Raw genomic sequence first — 22,867 nt, 5'->3', positions numbered from 1 at the left:
ACCTGTGTTCATATCAAATGTCCAGGCAGGTATATGGTCCCCTGCACTTATATCATTTGTATGTAGAAGGGGGAGAGAAACTTGAATAGAGCCATCAACCTTTAATTCTCTTCCTCCAGAATATATTTTCACACATATTGCAGCAAGAGGAGTCAATTCAATGCTTTCGAAACCTAAAAAAAAGGGGGGGGGGATTAAAATCATATGTTAAATATGGGTTGTAGTTGTATTAATAATACAGGTTATAGTCCTATATTAATACAAACTAATATGGGCCTAATATATCTGGTTCTTCTATTTCACCCAGGGTAATCCATTTTAATATCAAACAGACACTAGATTCTAATTAAGGATTTTTTTTTTGCTTTTTAGGGCTGCACCCATGGCATATGTAAGTTCCTAGGGTAGGGGTTCAAATCGCAGCTACAGCTGCAGGCCTATGCCCAACCACAGCAATGCAGGATCCAAGCCTCATCTGTGACCTGCACCATAGTTCATGGCAATGCAGGATCCCCAACCAAATGAGCAAGGTCAGGGATGGAACTGGCATCCTCATGGATACTAGTTGGATTTATTTCTGCTGCACCACATTAGGAACTCCCTAATGAAGGATTTTTAAACTATAAATGTTTTTTAAAAAATCTACAGAACTAATAGGAAGAGGGATTCCAAACAAGATGGCAAAGCAGAAAGACTCAAGCTCACCTCTTCTCATGAAAACACCAAATTACAACTTACTGCTAAACAACCATCAACAAAATAGACTGGAAGCTACCAAAAAAGATATCCTACACCCAAAACAAAGAAGCAGCCACAATGAGATGGTAGGAGGGGTGCTTCTATGATACAAGTAATTCCATACCTGCTGGTAGGCAACCCACAAACTGAACAATAACCATACTGCAGAAGCTCTATCACAAGAGTGAGAGTTCTGAACCCCACATCAGAACTGGTTCCCCAGTCTGAGAGTCTGGCATTGGGAGGAGAAGCCCCCAGAGCATTTGGCACTGAAGGCCAATGTGGCTTGAGTGCAAGAGCTCCACAGGACTGGGGGAAACAGACTCCACTCTTAGAGGGCACACACAGGGTTTCATGTGCACTGGGTCCCAGGGCAAAGCCTAAGAATCTGAGTCAGATCTACCTGTGGGTCTTAAAGGGTCTCCTGGGAAATCAGGGATCAGCTGTGGCTCACTGTGTGGGCAAGACATTGGAGGTGGACATCACAGGGAATAATCATCACCATGTGTCTCCCCTGGAGGCTGCCATTTTGGAATAATCTGGCCCCACCCATCAGGGCTGAGAAGCCCCAGGCTGAACAACAAAAAGGGTGGGAATATAGCCCCACCCATCAGCAAATAGGCTGCCTAAAGTCCTCTCAGGCATTAGCCACCTCTAATCACACCCAGAAACAAAGCCCCACCTGCCAGTGGGCAGGCACCAGTCCTTCCCATCAGGAAGCCTGATATCAGTCCCTGTTTCAACTTCACCCACAAGGGAGAAGACACAGGAAGCAAGAGAGGCTACAACCCTGTAGCCTGGAAAAAGGGGACCACCCAGAAAGCTACATAAAATGAAAGCTAGAGAAAATGAAACAGCAGAGATACATGAGCCAGGCCAGGGAACAAGACAAAACCCCAGAAGGACAGTTAAGTAAAGTGGAGATAAGCAATCTCCATGAAAAAGACTTCAGAGTAATGATAATAAGGATGATCCAAGATATCAGGGGTGGTGGTGGTGGGGAACTGGAGGCAAAAATCAATAAATTACACCAAAAAATTAAGAAATAGAAGATTTAAAGATTAAACAAGGAGAGATGAACAACACAATAACCAAAATGAAAAATTCACTAGAAGGAACCAACGGCACAACACAGAAGGCAGAAGATCCAATAAATGAGGTGGAAGATAGACTGGTGAAAATCACTGATACAGAACAGAATAAAGTAAAAAGAATGAAAAGAAACGAGGACAACTGAAGAGAATTCTGGAACATTAAGCGCACCAACATTTGCATTATAGGGGTGCCAAAGGAGAAGAGAGAGAGAAAGAGCTGGGAAAAACATCTGAAGAGATAATAGCCGAAAACTTCCCTAACATGGGAAAGGAATCACTCAAGTCTAGGAAGCACAATGAATACCATATAGAATACACCCAAGGAGGAACACCCTGAGACACACATTAATCAAACTGACCAAAATTAAAGACAAAGAAAAAATATTGATACATCTAAAGAAAAGCAACAAATAACATAAAGATAACCCAAATAAAGTTATCAGTTGATTTTTCCTGCAGAAACTCTGCAGGTCAGAAGGGAGTGGTATGATATAATCAGTGTGATGAAAGGAAAAAAGCTCCAACCAAGACTACTCTATCCAGCAAGGCTCTCATCCAGATTTGAAGGAGAAATCAAAAACCTTACAGACAAGCAGAAGCTAAGAGAATTTAGCACCACCAAACCAGCTTTACACAAAATACTAAAAGAACTTCTCTAAACAGAAAAGGCCACAACTAGAAACAATAAAATTACAAATGAGAAGGCTCATTGGTAAAGGTAAACACACAGTAAAAGTAGGAAATCATCTGCACACAAACATGATATCAAAACCAGCAATCATGAGAAGAGGAGAGTACAAATGCAGGATACTGAATAAGCATTTGCAACTAAGAGATCAGGAACTTAAAGTAATCTTATATACTTCTATATCAAAACCTCATGGGAACTGCAAACCAAAAATCCTATAGATATACACAAAAATAAGAAAAAACAAACCAAACAACACTATAGTCATCAAATCACAAGAGAAGAAAAAAGTCCAACAAAAACAAATCCAAAACAATTAACAAAATGGCAATAAGAACATACATATCAATCATCTTAAATGTAAACTCACTTAATACTCCAACCAAAAGACACAGACTGGCTGAATGGATGCAAAAGCAAGACTCATATGTGCTGTCTAGGAGACCCACTTCAGTTCTAGGGACACATACCGAAAAGTGAGAGGATGGAAAAAGATATTCCATGCAAGTGGAAATCAAAAGAAAGCTAGAGTAGCAATACTCATATCAGACAAGACAGACTTTAAAATAATGTTACAAGAGACAAAGGAGGACAATACCTAATGATCAAATAATCAATTCAAGATGAAGATGTAACAACTGTAAATAAATATGCACCCAACATGGGATCACCTCAGTAATATAAGGCCACTGTTAACAGCCCTAAAAGGAGAAACTGACAATAACACAGTAATAGTAGGGGATTTTAACACCCCACTTAACAGCAATGGACAGCTCATCCAGGCAGAAAATCAACAAAGCAACACAGGCCTTAAATGGTTCATTAGACCAGATGGACTTAGACATTTACTTATAGAGCATTCCATCCAAAAGCAGCAGAATACACATTTTTTTCAAGGGCACACAGAACCATAGAATCTGGGCCACAAATCAAGGCTCAATAAATTTAATAAAACAAATCATATCAAGCATCTTTTCTGACCACAACAGTAAGACTAGAAATCAACTATAAGAAAAAAAGTGCAAAAAAACCCACAAACTCATGTGGATCAACTATGCTTCAACAGAACTTTTAAAACTGAAAAAAAAAAAAACAAAAAAAAAAAAACAAAAAAAAACTGGGGGAATTCCCATTGTGGCTCAACGGTAATGAACCTTACCTCAACAGTAATGACTAGTATCCATGAGGATGTGGGTTTGATTCCTGGCCTTGCTCAGGGGGTTAATGATCCAGCATTGCAGTGAGCTGTGGTGTAGGTTACAGATGTGGCTCAGATCCCACCTTTCTGTGGCTATGGTGTAGGCTGGTCATCTGCTGCTCCGATTCAACCCCTAGCCTGGGCACCTCCATATGCAGGAGGTGAGGACAAAAAAACAAAAAACAAAAAAATAAAATAATTAAAATGAAAGAAATTAATTTAAAAAAAATAAAAACAAACCAATAGGAAGGCTGCCTCTTGGAGGAAGAGACATTTGAGCTGTGGCCAAATGATAAAGTGTCATCCATGCAGAGAACTCAGAGAAGAGCTTTCCAGGCAGAAGAAACAAGCACAAAACCCCTAAATCAGAAGTGCTATTGGCATGTGTAAAATAGAAAAGACTGGAAGGCAGAAAGGGCTAGAAATAGCATAGGGCCTTGGAGGCCATGGAAAGGAATTATTATTGTTACCACGGAAGCTGGTATATATCTTCAGTTATCAGGGCAACCACTGGTTAATTGAAAATTCTCTGTTAAATATAAGAGAATAAACTTTATGAAACATGAACTATGGTACCCTTAATGTAGAGAAATGCTGGAGAGCAGAGCACATTATGACTCCTTCCCACTGAATCTAATGACTCTTGTTCATAAAAACCCTCCAGTGCAACATGAACTTGATTTGTGATAGTGTATCTTGGTACCATTCTTGTAATGCTTTTATTTTGAGCATCCTATAACTTAGAGATGGAATACTTTGGCAGGTGTCTTAAACTGGCTCCTTCAAGACACAGATCCTGAAACAACAATTTGGGAGGAAGTACCCCTCACTGAGGGAATGGAAGAGTAATACCGAAGAAGGAAGGAAGCCAAAACAGGATGTGTTAATGAAAAGGTATGTACACTTTCATGTACTCTTTATCTGTCACTGGTTGAGAACCTGCCCACTGTGAGAGCCAAGTCTTCTTCATGGACCAGGGAATGCCCTCAGGCAGAGTCACAGATGTATGCAATAGGAAACACAGGCTTGTAATAGAAGAAAGCGTCATCTGCCTGGAGCAGCAACAGTATCAGCTACAGCAAGTTTAAAAAAACAACTAAACAACCTATATGCATATGATTCTAATTTCTGACTATGCCTCAAATGATCAGGACCAAAAATTTGATTCAAGTTAGACCACAGAAATTATATATTGTCCAAGGTGCTTTTAAAAGCAGGAATTTGTTAGCTGCAACAAGTGGTAGAAATGTTGGAACAAGTGTAGATATACAGAGCATAGATAACTGATTTATAGGGATTATTCATAAATTAATTATTAAACACAAGGTAAAATTCTGGCGTTCTCATTGTGGCACAGCAGAAATGAATCTGACTAGTAACCATGAGGTTGAGGTTGAGGGTTTGATCCCCGGCCTCGCTCGGTGGGTTAAGGATCTGGTGTTGCTGTGAGCTGTGATGTAGGTCACAGATGCAGCTCAGATTCTGTGTTGCTGTGGCGTAGGCCTACGGCTATAGCTCTGATTTGACCCCTGGGAACCTCCATATACAGCCCTAAAAAGCAAAAAAAAAAAAAAAAGAAAAAGTAAAATTCCATCACCTCCTTAACTTAGGTCAAGACAGCCTTATGTAAGTGTATCAGTGATGTTGAATGTGAAAAACACGTTTTTCAATATTATCATTTTACTTATAGATAAAATCAAATATATTTGAAAAGAGAACTTTCCAATTGTTTACTCCAAACTTTTTTATATCTAAAAATGGTTGACATTTCTGATTAACTTGGTAAGAATGAATAGGTCAAATTATAAAAATACATAAACTTTTTTTTTTTTTTGTCTTTTTAGGGCCATACCCGTGACATATGGAGGTTCCCAGGTTAGGGGTCTAATTGGAGCTGTAGCCACCGGCCTACACCACAGTCACAGCAATGCCAGATCTGAGCTGCACCTGTGATCTACACCACAGCTCACAGCAACGCTGGATACTTAAACCACTGAGCGAGGGCAGGGATCGAACCCACAACCTTGTGGTTCCTAGTCGGATTTATTTCTGTTGCACCACGACCGGAACCCCTAATAAGTAAACTTCTTAATCAAATTTCCATTTTTATTGCATAATTTTCCAAATTAAAAAAATTATCATTACTATTTTCTATACCTTGTTTTTACCTCCTATGGATAAAAATATTCTGTAAATTAAATCTTCCATTAATTTGAAATAATGTATGCAGAATTCTGGTATAATCTTTCTTTCACTGGATAAAAGATACTTGCCTATAAACATTTTATCATGCTTATTTCAAAAGTGACATCTCCTCCAAAACGTAAATGAATATTAAATAGCTAAATAATATTTGATAAGAGATCTATGTTTTTATAAATAGAAAAAAATTTTAAAATACCTGACTTATTAAGAGTAATTCCAGTTGTGTACAGAAAATTGTCCACTTTCAAAAACTGCTGTAGAACTGTAAGGTAGCCTGTAACGTTACTAATGTGATGGTTGTCAGGTAGTTTAATTAAGGCTTTTGAAAACTGAACACTTGGTTGAGATTTGGCATCTGGAAAAAGGAGACTTCATTAGCAAACAGACAAATAAATGCATATTAAGCATAACAATATGGGTAGGACATTTTTCTCCAAGGGAAGCAGTTATTTCTAAACCATTACTAACATCTCCTCGTACAATTATTATTTTATATTCAGGTGTGAATAAATAAGGAATCTCCCTTTCTCTGGATCACACAAGGTACCTTTAGTCTAGACACTGGATTTTGCTGCCCAGAATTTCTTCACCCTTTGAGCTTCACTCCAGGGAACCACACATTGATCCATGTGGTTCACTGGGGGTTTCATATCTGTAGCAGAAGTAAAGGCAATGGTGACACCAGAATGAGCTGAAACCAATCAGTCAAAAGCATCTCATTATTCTCTTGGCCATAGTGATTTGCTGAACGACGGATCTTGTGACAACCACAGTTAATGAGATGCAATGTGAATTTTGCTTGGACTTCAAGGAGAAAAGACTTGCTTTTCCCACCAGATTTTATATGAGCAAGTATATTTCTGGGAGCCATAAAAGCCATCTTGTGACCAAAAATGAGAGCTCCTTTGAAAACTAAGACCATGCTTAAGGAGTAAAAGAGTTGAGAAATGGAAAGAGTAAAACTAGTTTCCAATTACTTCAACTGAAGCCCTGATCAAGCCTCTTACACACTTATCACTTAAGTAATAAATAAGTACTCCTTTGGGCTTATGCTAATTTAGGACAGAGTTTTCAGCAACTTGCAACAGAAAGTTATCTGTGATGATAAGCCATATACTAGGTTCAATTCTCAATCAGACAATTAAACATGCATTAAAAATCTTTCAAATGCCAAGCACTCAATTTATAAAATTATCTCATATTAATAAGTTTGAATCAACCACCCTATAATTTATAGAGAGCCTAGGGACAATATTTTTTTCTGTAATCAACATATTTAACAATTTAAGGCTCAACAGTTAAATCATTAAAACTAAAAATTATCAGACACAAATTCTTAGGATGAATAAAAGTATGGAGGAAGCTAGAAACATAGTACCTAGAAAGTAAATAGTTAAGGGATATGAATGAAACAACACATCTGTAATATATTATTCTTGTTAAGTTACTTTAAGGGTACTATGTAATACTGTTTGATTCCTTACAGGTACTATCTACAACTTTTTTAAAAAAATGTGTAGCTTAATTATGATGAAAATCCATATTTTTTACAACTGAAAACATGTACACTAAAGGAAATGTTTAGCTGAACTTCTCTAAGGTTTTATATATTCCTGAAATTTCCAATTTCTCCTGATCCTTTTATGTTAGGCCTGTGTGTAAATATGTCATATTTCCAATATACAAAACTAATACTTTCCTGATAAAATCTTGGTAAAAAAACATAAACTTTTTTGGAAGTTAATAAGTGAGGACATGTACTTTTCTTTTTTTTTTTTTTTTTTTGTTTTTTAGGGCAGCACCTGCAGCATATGGAAGTTCCCCGGCTAGGGGTTAAATTGGAGCTACAGCTGCCAGCCTTCACCACAACCACAGCAACTCAGGATCTGAGCCGCGTCCATTACCGACACCACAACTTATGGCAACACCAGATCCTTAACCCATTGAGCAAGGCCAGTGATCAAACCCAAGTCCTCATGTGTACTAACTGGGTTGGTTACTGCTGAACCACAATAGGGCCTCCAGGATGCGTACTTTATTAAGGACAGACTTAACATCCTCAGAAACATCAATCCTTTCTCAATTGGCCTTCCCAAGAGGTCACCTCTTAGGGAAATGAGGCAGTAAAAGGATGTGAGCTGAGAATTCAAGAGGGCTCACAGTGTCCTCATGGAGACATGCAAAGGCATGGGTGGTGCCGTCCAGACAGATGAGAGTGCACCACTGCTTGGTGCAGTGACAAAGGGGTGGCACGTGAACATGCTAACTCTGATTCATTTCACAGAATACAGCAGAAAGGACAATTTGTGATGGGGTTTGAAGTGCCAGGGAGAAGTAGGAATGTGTCAAAATAAAACCAAAACAAATAAACACTGAAAAGGGAGTGTGGAGAACTTGACTTCACTAAGGCCTCAGCAGCATAAAAAGTGGCCTCTCCCTGCACACACATAGTTCCTATTTACATTTCACCCTTCAGACACAGCTCTACCTCACCTTCTCTGCTATCCACCAGCCAAGTCAGTTCAAGGCTAAGATTCTCCTGCCTTGCTCAATGAATGACTTCAGGATTAATCAATCCCTTGTTTAACTTTTTCCCCAAATGATGATATTAGGTTTTCTTTTTTAATAAAGTTAGGAATAAATAAATAGATCCTGAAGATGAAGAGAATTTCAAACACAATTCTTTTCACCCTGACTCTTATATTAGACTATACTTGGAAGTTTTCTGCCTTTACCAGTCATTCCTATTATGCTTTAGTTCTAAACAGCAATTTCCCAAAAGAAACAAAAAAAAGCGAGTTATTGTCACATACAGAGGTTTTATATATATATATATATATATATATATACACACACAACGCAGTAAAAGTCACAAAATTCAGGTGTTTTCCCTAAGGACTAGCTAAGGGAGGCGAGGCAAGGGTGAAACTATCATCTTCATGGTTGGTAAAGCAGGGCTGGAGGACATGGTTCAAATAAGGCCCCACATCAGGCTTCCTGTATTCCCTTTGGGTAATGCAAGTGGGGCAAATCATGTCTGCTAAGCAGACACTTCACACCCAGTCTTAGGCCTTTCCCACACAGGCAGCAAGATTAATGCCAGAGACAGGAATGAAGATGCCCTGCAAACTAGAAAGGCTCCAAAAGTCTGAGTCCTCTTCCCAACTTCACCAACCACTAGAGCCCAGTAGGAAGTATGATCTGGAAAGGAGTTTGCAAGTTCTTTCCAGTATTTCTGAAAGACAGAAAAATATACTACAGTTTGATAGTGAAATAATCAGATCAACTTATAGCCAATACTAATTATCTCTGATTGATTTCAATTATTCCCTATTGATCCACCAGTGAAGAAGTGCAATTATACAATACAGTCACTTTTAAGTATTTACTTACTATTTAAGTAAGAAGTGGTGCACTTACCAGCTAATTTTCCAGTAATTAAAACAGTGTCTTCAAATAGCCATATATTTGCTTGGCTTTGCGGGAACAGTGAAAGTGTAACTGATGAATATACTGTGAAATATAGCACAATTAGAATACTTTATTAAACATGGGGGAAAACTGGGACAAATACAGCTCTGTTCTAGCAGGTCCTAAAAATGCGGTTTAAAAAAAAAAAAAAAAAAAAACGTGTGATGGGAAAGCAATTCAAAAAAAGGAAGAATGCATGTAAAATATGATGGAGGAAAAAAAGGAACATAACAAAATGAGAAGACTGGACATTATTATTTTACTAATCTTTATGCCATACTGTAGTTTGTACCAAGGTGACTAATGATGTTCTCTAACCCCATATATATATGGTCAAGTAAAATACTTGAATAACCCTCTGCTATTTTTTCTACATAATTGTTACTTATTTCCTTTTTATACTTTTTAAAAACTTTTTTTCTTGGCTCCATGATTCAAGGTTCTCTAAGATGGAAATCCAGTCTTTAACTTGCCATGCAAGAGCGCAATGCTCTTCTTCACACAGTACGATTAACCAAACAGACTGAATTGGCAGAAGAGGCAATAGTTTAACACAAAAAGTAATCCACAGGCAACCTTTAGTGGTAGGCAGAATGGAGCTAAACCTGGCCACAAGGGAAGGCACCTGAAATGACTGGTGGGATGAATAAATGTAGGCCGCCTGAAGATTACTAATTCTTTCAAGATCAGAAACATCAATCAGGGACAAAGACCATCATTTTATAAGCAAGAACAAATCAAATAAGCTTACCAGTCCCGCAAGAGAAAAATAAATTTGGAGTTCCTGTCATGGTTCAAAGGTAATGAACCTGACTAGTATCCATGACCCCCGCTCAGTTGGTTAAGGATGTGGCATTGCCAGGAGCTGTGGTATAGGTCATAGACGCATCTCAGATCTGGCGTTGATGTGGCTGTGGTGCAGACCAGCAGCTACAGCTCCAATTCAACTCCTAGCCTGGGAACTTCCAGATTCTACGGGTGCAGCCCTAAAAAAAGACAAAAAAGAAAAAAAAAGAGAAAAAGAAAAAAGAAAAATAAGTTTTGAGGTGTTTGATCTCTCTTCTCTATGCAATGTGAGTACTGAAATATCAACAGACGGAGTTCCTGTCATGGCACAGCGGAAATGAATCTGACTAGGAACCATGAAGTTGCGGGTTCGATCCGTGGCCGCGCTCAGTGGGTTAAGCATCTGGCGTTGCCGTGAGCTGTGGTGTAACTTGCAGACATGGCTCAGATCCAGCATGGCTGCGGCTGTGGTATAGGCCAGCAGCTGTAGCTCCAATTAGACCCCTAGCCTAGGAACTTCCATATGCCGCAGGTGTGGCCCTAAAAAGACAATCAATCAATCAATCAATATTTAAAAAAAAAGAAATAGCAACAGAAATGACATAATATCCCTAAAATCACTAAAGGATAAAACACACATGGGAACACTTAATATTTTGAGATATTTCAAAGAGCTATAAAGGAAATCTGGAAAAGACAGGATAAAATATAAGATGTATACATTGATGTATGGACAGATGTAAGGTAATTCCTTTTCTCTTAAAAAGGAAAAAAGGACTATTAGTGAAGGTGGTTTTAATTCAGAATACATTAACACTAAGACTGAATGTTGGACTTCCTAGATTGGAGAGGAGGTGGTAGGGTAATAGCTTGGACCTTGAGATGATTGTAATTAGGGCACTGTTCCATTCTGGGATTTTCTTAGTCACAGGTAGGTTATGAGGGGCAATCCTGACAGTTTTCCCCATTGAACCTGAGGAGAAATCCTTCTGAATCTCACTCAAGCTGACATTCAGATTTCCTTTGACTCAAAAAGACAGTTTCAGATTATAAATGGGATATATATCCACTCTGGAAAAGTTGAGAAATACAGAGAGGAAAGAAGAAAATGATGGTCATCACGATCACCAAGACAGGAACAACCTCTATTAGTATTTCAGTGTAGCTCTTCCTGGCTTTTCAAAAAGAGGGAGTGTGATATTATATATAGAATATTTTCATTCTTTCTCATCCTAAATTTAAATAATTCAAATGTTTCCAATATGAAACTAAATAAAATATCTACTTCCTAACAAGAACCACCACAATAAAAAATGAAATTTTTATAAGACCAGTTACCTAATGTATCATCCTTCCAATCAATCAGACTTGTATTCTGGTACCTTGCAGGGCCATTTTCCTGAATGTCCCATTAGTCAAACTAAGTCCTACCAATTTTTCACAGCTTCATTGAGATATAACTGACATCTAACACCATGCAAGTTTAAGGTGTACAATGTGATGATTTTTACATGTACATACTGTGAAATGATTACCCAATAATTACAACTTCTTTCCACAGTAAGCTTCTTGTAATCTCACCGCTCCTTTCCATTTCCTCTCTTGCATCAGGCTGTTATCACTGTCCACCAGCACAACTACCGCTTCCTAGCCAGGCTCCCTGAATCCATTCTAGCCTTGCTGTTGGCCTATTCTTTATATACTGTAAATTTAGTAAATTCAGTTTCTCAACAGCTTACATTTTTATGTGCTCAAGAATTTATAAGAACTGCTTTAGTGTTCATCATATAAATCTAAACTCTTCATCTTATTTTTTGAGAACCTCCTTTCATCATCTGGCCCTTCACCTGGCCCACCCTGCTTCTAACTAATCCTTTGGCCATGCCATGCTTCTCACCACAAAGCAGACAAGCTTTGTACCAGATCAGAACTGTTGCTCGGAATTCTTAAAAGCCTGTGTAGAAGGAAAAAAGTTTTCTTCAAACTGGCACTTCTTTCTAACCACCTTATATTGGCTTCACATAGTCTTTTTTTGTTCTCTTAGGGCCACACCCGCAGCATATGGAAGTTCCCAGGCTGGATGTCAAATCAGAGCTGTAGCTGCCAGCCTACACCACAGCCACAGCAACACCAAATCTGAGCTGCATCTGCGGCCTACACCACAGCTCATGGCAATGCTGGATCCTGAGGCCAGGAGCCGAACCTTCATCCACAAGGACACCTGTCAGGTTCATTACTGCTGAGACATGACAGGAACTCCCTCACATAGATTGTCTTAATTTCATTTTACCAGAACAAGAGGTTCCCGGAGAAAAGGAAAAAAAAAAAAATCATTCATATTTAGTGGAGGCAAAATACTGCTTAAGTGCTTACTTGGCATTCTTCCGGTCTTCCAAGGCAGATGTGTCAACACATAGCCATCTTTGTAAGCAATAATGGTTAAGCTGAGTCCCAATTTATAGGGTACTCTTATCAACACTGCTCCATTGTTTCTAGTTACCGTGGAATTTGTTTTCGTGTAGTTTACAAACACTTCTACAACTGCTTGACTCAGGTACTGACGACTGATGATGTCATTCACCTGGACTTTCAGCATAAATACAGACACTGGAAGGGAAAAAAGAGAAAAACCACAGCATGTTAGATCCCAGAGAGCATATGTCACAATACTCTAAAATGTCAATTAAGACACCTGAACAGCCAAAAGTGTTAAAAAATTTAGGAGATACATATATATGGATGGATAGAAAGAGGTCTTAAACATTACAACCAATTCACTATTCTTCCTAAAACTGAACAAACCTAAATTTATTATTAATAAGGCAGAGTATTATCACTCCATTTTCCTTGCCAGTTAAAAAAGAAGAGAAGAAAGGAAAAGAGTGAATAGTAGAAAGACAAGCGTTTCTGGCTTTAGGAAAAATAATCTTACTTTAGGTAGCTAATTTCTAATATTATCATGTTATACAGATTTAATACCAATTCCAAATAAAGTCAAAGGTCTGAGAATAAAATGCCATCTCACCAAACCCATTAGTGCATGGCCAGCTCCTTGATTTTGTTCTGTTGTCTGGGAAGCAGGGGATGTGTTTAGATCGAAATTACAAAATATCAAAACAAAATCTCAAATGGACCTAGAGAATATTATGCTTAGTGAAATAAATCAGATAGGGAAAGATAAACTCTGTATGACATTACTTATATGTGTAATCTAAAAAATAGTGCAAATTAATGTATATGCAAAACAGACTTACAGACTATAGAAAAACTTAAGGTTACCAAAGGGGAGAGGAAGGGAAGAGGGACAATTGGGGGTATGGAATTACAGATACAAACCACCATGTACAGATAAGCAACAAAGATGTATTGTACAACACAGGGAATTATAGCCATTATCTTCTATTAACCTATGATGGAATAGAATCTGCAAAAAATACTGAATCACTACGCTGTATACCTGAAACCAATATTGTAAATCAACCATATTTTGGTTAAAAAAACTTTCTCTAAAATATGAAAAAATTAAATCAAATATATAAACAAAACATACTAAGATAATACAGTGATGAAAAATAAGAATTAAAGCTTGTTTCTATTTAATCTCCAGCCTTACAGATCTTGACAAGGTGTTCATGGATTTACCAATGATAATAATGTCTGGCCATGAAAGGACTTTCACCACCATGGAAATGCCTTTGCAAAGCCTGTATCACAACACCTTTGCTAAAGATGCCTTCTCTTCCACTCTAAATGGACTCTGCAGCCAGTCAAGGTCCATCTCTGCCTTCCCTAGACTGTGTGACTTTTACGTACCTCTCAGTCCATTTGCTCGTCTGTAAAATTAGGAGAAGAGTAACTATTTTGAGCTAATAAAATAAATAATGCAAATAATGCACTCAGCACAGTGTTTGGTTATCAAATCGAATGTTAATATCATTATTTATAACAAAAATTATTATTGCGCAACTGGAGATGAATTCACATTGATAAGAAACAGCTCATAAGAATTGATTATGCTGCTATGCATCAGTATGAACAAACCTTTTTTTGTCTCTAGATAATTTTTAGCAAGAATATCATGTCAGGTAAAAAATCCTAGTCAAATATTTACTGAGTTGCAATATTGCTACAAAATAGTTATCAAAACTTATCTATTCTTTGTTAGAATAAGCTAGATTTTAAATTGCTTTTGGACCATAACAAAGACATTTTAAATATAAAAAGAACCACTGTAATAACTGCCCAGTCCTGGGAAAGGTATCATCAAGTTAGAAAATAGTTCTGATCCTTTTTGTTTGGTCGGTTGGTTTTGGGTTTTTTTGTTTTAGGGCCACACCTGTGGCATATGGAAGTTCCCAGGCTAGAGTTCGAATCAGAGCTGCAGCTGCTAGTGGTCTACATCACAGCCACAGCAATGCAGGATCAGAACCACATCTGAAACTTACACCACAGCTCACAGCAATGCTGAATCCTTAACCCACTGAGCGAGGCCAGGAATCGAACCCTAATCCTCATGGATGCTAGTCAGGTTCATGACTGCTAAGCCACAATGGGAACTCCAGTTCTGATCCTTTTAAGAATCTAAAAATGAGGTTAAATGTATTCCAAATATAATTCTTTATATATTCAAACACATATTTTTTTGTATATTTCCTCATATATGGTAATAACTCAATCTAACTAAAATGTGTTGATGAGCCAGGCATTATGTTAATTTTTAAGTGCATCAATCCATTTACTCTTCAAAACACCCTCATTAGATAGACCCTATTGTTGTCTTGATTTTATATACTAGTAATGGTGGGTTAGCCAAGTTTATAAGTCAGCCATGGAGGATCCAGTGCACAAACTTGGGGCAGTCTTTCCTCAAAGATTGTGCTCTTAAACTACTGTACTATGATTGCCTTATTACACTTTTAAAAGCTACTCTAGTACCAAGTGTACTATGATTGCCTTATTACACTTTTAAAAGCTACTCTAGTACCAACTGATGGCATGGAGATGGCATGGAGATGAGGGGAAAAAGGCAGGATTAAATCCTGCAAAGTCATAACTTAAAATGAGATTCCATTAGGACGGTTGAAAAACTGTTAACTTCCAGGACAATTTTTTTATATTCAAATGTGAATATGGAGAGCAGATTACAAGGCAAAATAGAGATAACTGACGTTCATCCACACCTCTACTTTCTCAGCATCTTGAATAATAGAAAGCCTTTCGGGAGGTTAAATTATTTGTGAGTAGTCATTACTGTCATTACTTTCAACAGAAAAATTCAGGAGCATCTGGTACTAAAAGGTCAACTAAGCCTTGGACCTTAACTCCAAATTTTCCCAAAATTATTTAACTATTTCCCCATCATATTGTTAAGTTCATCCTATTACTATGGGGGGGGGGGTGTTTTGTCTTTTTAGGGCGGCACCCATGGCATATGGAAGTTCCTAGACTAGGAGTTGAGTCAGAACCACAGCTGCCAGCCTATGCCATAGCAAAACAGGATCCAAGCTGCATCTGTGACCTACACTCATAGCAACACTGGATCCTTAACTTACTGAGCCAGGCCAGGGATCAAACTGCATCCTCATGGATACTAGTTGGGTTCTCTACTGCTGAGCCGTCATGGGAACTCCCATTACTATGTTTTCACACTAAAATAAATCATGTTGCTAACGATTTAAAATCAAAATATGAAAAAGAGCTAGAATAAATTTATCTTTCTGGTGCCAAATGCTGTATGTAAATTACCACAAAAATCTCAACACACCTTTATAAAATATGTAACATCAAGTCCATTTTACTCATGAAGAAATGAGAATTAGTACACCCAAGCAGTTATACAAATTGCCTCAAGTCTCACAGTTATTAAGAAGCTGTGTCAGCCTCCAAGCGCTCCCCTCCCAAGAATGACTCCACGTCATGTTTACATCATGTTACACTGAGTCTTGGGGGTCACCACTACTAAAGTCAAGGAACGCATGACTGCAAATCATTGAGAACTTAAATTCCTATATAACATCAATTAAAAAGAAAAATATATACATACACATGCTGATCCCAAACCATGGCTTCAAACTCAAATGGGAAACATAACTAACTCTTGGGCAAAAAATTAAAAGGTTGGCAGTTAAGGATTCAGCATTGTCACTGCTATGGAAAGAGTTCAAACCCTGGCCCGGAAAATTCTGCATGCCATGGGCACAATAAAAAAATTAAAAAGATAATACTATTTATGGCATGATGGGCTTTTAAACCAAGGTCCACTTGGTAAAAAAAGACCATTTGTGTGTACAGGACAAGCAGCTGCCACTCAATTCAAAGTAATTCCCCAGCCACCTGCCCCTAATCCCCTGGACAAAATTTATTGAGCCACTGGCATGAAGCATCTAATTAATACAGTCTGTCAGGCCCTGGAAATGTGAATAAAGACACACAGCGGCTAACAATTGCTAGGGCTGAATTGTCTCAGAGTCTGTGAGTACCCACCCTCTGCTTTCCACTGTTTTCCTGGTTCCTCTTCTTCCAGAAGCTGGATTATGCAGCTAATCTGTGAGCGGTAGCAAAATCCCTCCCCTAAATCTTGTAGCCAGACTTAGATTCTGTGTCTTGCTTCCAAAAGCAAGTACCTTAAATGACATAGGATACAATGGTAAAAATAGGATGTTTTATTTAATAGCTTACCCCATCTTTCATGAGAGAAGGCAAAGGAGGGAAGATAATGTAGCAAAAATATGATAAACCATGTAAGAAGGAGACTGCACATAACCAAAAAGGTCAGGGAATTAAGAGTCCCTATTAAAATTTGATAATGGGTCTTATTTAAACTTTGGACCTACAATGGCTCCTTCAACAGCATTTTCAGAAATGGGATTTGATAGGGAATTTTTATTAATTAGTTTGCCCCAAAGATTAATTTCAGAAATTCTCAGAGCCTTTGGATTTACAGACAAATCCAATGTGGTAAGATCTTAAGCTAAATTCATTTAAAAGAAAAAACTCTGCATATTCCATCTGCTTCATCTTTGTAAAAATACAGTTGCCAAAATAAGACACCCTAAAACCTCCTGGCATTCTGAAGCTGGGTTTGATTCATAAAATGTTTTCTAATTCAGAAGAGATGATTTTACTTTTTCCACATGTAATGATAATGTTAATATAAATTTGATGAAAAAAATGAGTATCAAATTTAGAAAGAACTATTTGCAAAGTCAAATCTTAGTGATCAAAATCATAGCCTCCCTCTCAGGAAGGCTATACCTGTACCTCAGATTGCCTAACACAATGTAATGTAGGCCTGACCAGCACTGTCCTCTCTAGCTCAAATGGGAAAAATCTAGTATTTGTATAATACAAACACACACATTTCCACTGTGGCTCAGTGGGTTAAGAACCCAACATCGTCTCTGTGAGGATGCGGGTTCAATCCCTGACCTTGCTCAGTGGGTTAAGCAGCCAGTGTTGCCATGAGCTGTGGTGTAGGTCACAGATGCAGCTCAGATCCTGTGTTGCTGTGTCTGTGGTGTAGTCCTGCAGCTACAGCTGCAGCTCCAATCTGACCCCTAACCCGGGAACTTCCATATGCAGCAGGTACAGCCCTAAAAAGAAAACACAAACATACCCCACTCCTTCGGGCCAACTGCTAGAAACTTGACACATGTCCAGTTTCATCTAATTACAAACCTGCAAGACTTGCCCCATCTTAAAGGCAAGGAAATTAAAGCTAAAATTAAGCAGCTAATAGAGTACAGGCGGGATTGATTAACAGGTTCATTTTACTCCAGAGACCTCGTGCTTTGCTCCGCATTCTCTCTCACTGAAAAGCCCCAGGAATTCTGTTTTCCTCATATTCACTAGCTTACTTATTTCTTTCTAATCAACACGGGGTCGGAAGTGCTCATTTGCCAACCCTCTGAACCCCTCGTCCCCATGCCTCAGCCTGGTTTTTCTGGTCCCAGCACAAGTAGCAGCATAAACAGCATTTTAAAAAAGAACAAAGTTTGGCTGAAAGCCTGGTTACAGCAATTAAAGAGGCACAAACAACTCTTTTTCCTCCAAATAAAGTTATAAAGAATTACCTGCCATGACTTAAAACAGGATGCTTCTGACTTCTGAAATGTCAACAGTTTGACCAGGGACACAGCACTGGCAGCCAGAAGTAATATATAGCTATAATAATTCCCCTACAAGCTCTCTTCTCCAACAAAAATACTTTGGCATTTAGATTGGACAGATTGGGTGATTAAATACATGATTTTCAACCAGAGGTGTTTTTGTCTCCGTAATCTACCTCCTCTTCTCCATTGTATTTTTCAGCTTTCCATGCACATATTATTTTCTCTCACTTAATTATAATCATTATGTCTTTCCCACATAATCTTCTTTTCAGTGTGTCACCATTGGTTTAAAAATGGTTCAATATCAAAAGATTTCAACTACACTCTTAGGAAGCATATAATCTAAATGTTGAAAGAAACAAGTAAAAATACACATCCATGAGCAAGGTCCTGAGCTTGCTGGCAAAGATTTAACTATTTAGCACATGATTAGAAGCATTAAGTTGTGGGAATCACTAAAATTAAAAAAACTACTAAATAGGTATAAAGAAATGTTCTCAAAAAAGCATATTAGAATCACCAGTATTTTATAGTTGTTAGTATTATGCAGGTTACAAATGTAGCCATGAAGAAACTATTTTCAGATTTCTCCAGTATAAAAACTAGCCTACTTCTTTTCAATTGTGTTTCAAGCATCTATAATAATTTCATTTAACATACAACTTTTTTCCTCTCTAGAACTATAATGCTAAAAATATACTAGGTATATAAATTATAAACAGATAACAGATAAAATTTTTAAATTTTAAAATATTTTAACGATGAAAAAAATTTAAATTTTATTGAGGTTTATGCATTCTTCATAAAAACTGAAGAACCCAAGAATATATAGCAGAATGAAATAATTGGGAACAATTAGACATGTTTCCCTACATTAATTCATTCAACAAATGTTCACGGACTGCCTACTTCTGTCCAGATCTGCACTAGCTAGACATTAGGGCTGCAAACATTGGTAAGGCACATTCTTAACTTGAGGAAGATTCTGAGGAAATATGTGCAAAAACAGTACTGCAGAATTATCTGATATTATCATAAAGGAGGTTTTTAAAAGGGAATATTGAAAGAAATACAAGAGAAGAACTTTCTATAGTACCTAATATAATTTTCTATAAAATTATGTACAAATTTAGAATCAATATGTCTAACCATTCCTATAAGTATCAAAGAGAGATGCCTGCACTCCTACGTTCACTGCAGTATTTTTCACAGTAGTCAAGACACGGAAACAACCGAAATGTCCATCAGCAGATGAATGGATAAAGAGAAATGATGTAGACATACAATGGAACATTATTCAGCCTTAAAAAAAAGAAAGAAAAAAAGAAAATACTGCCATTTTCAACAACACAGATGGAACTGGAGGACATTATGTTAAGGGGAAAAGTCAGACACAGAAAGAAAATGAAGTATGATCTCTCTTATATGTGGAACCTGAAATAGTCAAACTCATAGAAGCAGAGGTTAGAATGATAATTGCCAGAGGCTGAGAGGAGGGAGAAGCGGGAGGTGATGGTCAAAGGGTGCAAAGTTTCATTTATGCAAGATTAGTAAGTTATAATGATCTAATGTAACAGCATAGTGCCTACTGCTAACAATACTGTACTGTATGTTTCACACTTCCTAAGAGGGTAGATTTTATGTTCAGTGTTCTTACCACAAAATAATGTTGATGATGATGATGATAATAGGGTGAGAGGAAATTTTGGAAGGTGATGGATGTGTCTGTGGCCTTGATGGTGGTAACAGTTTCACAGGTGTATATTTATCCCCAAATTAATTGTTATATACATTAAATATCTACAGCCTTTGTATGTCAATCACACCTCAATAATATGGTTTTTAAAAAATAAATATTTTTAAAAATGTGGATCTTGGAGTTACCATTGTGGCTCAGTGGGTTAAGAACGTGACATAGTAACCATGAGGATATGGGTTCATTCCCTGGCCTCACTCAGTGGGTTAAGGATCCAGTGTTGCCACAAGCTGTCGTGTAGGCCACAGATGCTACTGGGCTCCCATGTTGCTGTGTCTGTGGCATAGGCTAGCAGCTGCAGCTCTGATTTGACCCCTAGCCCGGGAATTTCCATATGCCATAGGTGCAGCCATAAAAAGAATTTCTTTAAAAATGTGGCTCTAGACAGGATTAAGATGGTGGAATAGAAGGACTGGAACTCAACTTCTCTCCTAAAAACAACAAAATTCACAACTAAAGACTGAGCAATCTCCACCCAAATGGACTGGAAACCTTAAAAAAGATACCCTACTCCAGAAGAAAAAGAGGAGGCCACATCAAGAGGTAAGAGGGGCGATTTCACGATATAAACAACCCCATACCTCCCGGGTGGGAAGCTCCACAGACTGAAAACTAACTAGTTCACAGAGACTCACCTACAGGAGTGAGAGTTCTGAGCCCCACATCAAACCCTCACATGCGGGGATCTGGCACTGGGAGAAAAAGCCCCTGGAGCATCTGGCATTGAAGGCCAGTGGGGCTTGTGCACAGGAGCTCCACAGGACTGGGGGAATAAGAGACCCCATTCTTAAAAGGTGCACAAGGACTTTCACGTGCACTGGGTCCCAGGGCAGAGCGAGGTCTCCATAGGGATCTGGGTCAAACCTGACTGTAGTTCTTGGAGGACATCCTGAGAAAACAGGGGTGAATGTGGCTTGTTGTGAGGGAAGGACATTGAAGGCAAAGCTCTCGGGAATATTCAGCAGCTGCCTTCCTCTGGAGGTGGCCATTTTGGGAAAATCTGGCCCCACCCGTCAGTCAGCCTGAGAAGCCCCAGGACAAACAACAACCCATGTGGGTCAAAGCCCCGCCCCTTAGTAAACAGGCTACCTAAAGACCCCTCAGGCACACAGCTGCCTCTAATCCCATCCAGAGACTAAGCCCCACCCACCAGAGGGATTAGAATCAGCTCCGCCTACCAGGGGGCAGGCATCAGCCCCTCCCATCAGGAAGCCTACAGCAAGCCCCTGTACCAACTTCAGCCACAAGGGGAGCAGATACCAGAAGTACGAGAGGCTACAACTCTATTATCTATAAAAAGGCCACCACACCAAAACCTATAAAAAGGAAAAGACAGAGAACTATAACTCAGATGAGGAGAAAAGGAAAAACCCCAGAAAAACAGCTGAAAAACAGCTAAGCGAGGAGGACATTCTTAGCCTCCAGGAAAAAGACTTTAGATTGTTGATGCTGAAGATGATGCAAGACATTGGAAATAAACTGGAGGCAAAGATAGATAACTTACAGGAAACACTTAGCAAAGAGATACAAGATATAAAACTTAAACAAGAAGAGATGCAAAATACAATAACTGAAATAAAAAACTCACTAGAAGCAGCCAACAGCAGAATACAGTAGGCAGAAGAACAAATAAACTAAACAAGGTGGAGGACAGATTAGTGGAAATTATGGATGTAGAATAAAAAAGAGAAAAAAGATTGAAAACAATTGAAGAGAGTCTCAGAGAACTCTGGGACAATGTTAAACACACCAACATCCATATTATAGGTGTGCCAGAAGGACAAGAGAGAGAGAAGGGGACAGAAAAAATATTCCAAGAGATAATAGCCGAAAATTTCCCTAACATGGGAAAGGAACCACTCACTCAAATCCAGGAAGCACAATGAGTACCATATAAAATAAACCCAAGGAGGAATACACCGAGATGCCTATTAATCAAACTAACCAAAATTAAAGACAAAGAGAAAATCTTGAAAGCAGCTAGGGAAAAGAAACAAGTAACATACAAGGGAACCCCAATAAGGTTACTGGCAGATTTTTCAGCAGAAACTCTGCAGGCCAGAAGGGAGTGGCAGGATATACTTAACATGATGAAAGGAAAAAACCTCCAACAAAGATTACTCTACCCAGCAACGCTCTCATTAGGATTTGAAGGATAAATCAAAACCTTCACAGATAAGCAAAAGTTGAGAGAATTCAGCAATACTAAACCAGCCTTACAACAAATACTAACGGATCTTCTCTAGGCAGAAAAGACAAGACAGCAAGAGGAAACAAAAATCCACAAATGACAAGGCTCACCAGTAAAGGTATATATAAAGATATGAAATCATCCACGCACAATTATACCACCAAAATCAGAAATCATGAGGTGGGTACAAATGCAGGACACTGGAGATGAACTTGCAATTAGGAGAAGAACAACAACTTAAAACAATCTCATATACATATAGACTCATATCAAAACTTCAGAATAACTGCAAACCAAAAATACAATTGATACACAAACAAGGAATCTCTGGAGAAGAAATATATCTCATAGTAAATAAGTGTATAATCCACCATAAATGGGGTCATTTGACATCATTCTTGGAATGCTGAAATCTTCTTAGACCTGATTCAGATTTCCTCTCCATCAAAGAATTTATGATAATTATAATTAAATAATGCAACTGTACAATTAAATAATACAATTCTACAGTTGTATTATTAATAACTATTTCTCTCCATGGTACAATGTAAGGTCTATAATGTCTTGTTTATCACATCACCTAGAATGGTGTAATGCCTATACTGAAGAATCAATAAGATGTAACAAAT

The 22,867-nt window shown here is 38.2% G+C and overlaps 1 protein-coding gene across 2 annotated transcripts in view; it reads right to left on the bottom strand.

Moving 5' to 3' along the window:
• FAM171B (family with sequence similarity 171 member B) overlaps positions 1 to 22,867 on the bottom strand; it is a 73,951-nt gene that overhangs the window by 12,262 nt on the left and 38,822 nt on the right. Inside the window, exons 2-5 of one of the 2 annotated variants that reach the window (XM_084999139.1) lie at positions 12,312 to 12,787; positions 9,344 to 10,330; positions 6,120 to 6,278; positions 3 to 173 (exon numbers count right to left, since the gene is read on the bottom strand). In XM_084999139.1, coding sequence (XP_084855265.1) covers positions 3 to 12 — 10 coding nt within the window. In that variant the 5' untranslated portion in view covers positions 13 to 173; positions 6,120 to 6,278; positions 9,344 to 10,330; positions 12,312 to 12,787. The remainder of the gene's footprint in view (positions 1 to 2; positions 174 to 6,119; positions 6,279 to 9,343; positions 10,331 to 12,311; positions 12,788 to 22,867) is intronic. The other variant, XM_003133530.5, reaches the window with a different exon arrangement.

This window comes from Sus scrofa, chromosome 15 (assembly GCF_054392235.1).
Source record: "Sus scrofa isolate SSC_HxYL_T2T_F1_AM1 chromosome 15, Sscrofa_HxYL_maternal_Yorkshire_Landrace_v2.0, whole genome shotgun sequence".
NCBI lineage: Eukaryota > Metazoa > Chordata > Mammalia > Artiodactyla > Suidae > Sus > Sus scrofa.
The sequence above is the reverse complement of the archived record's forward strand: the minus strand, read 5'-3'. Positions and strand labels throughout refer to the sequence as shown.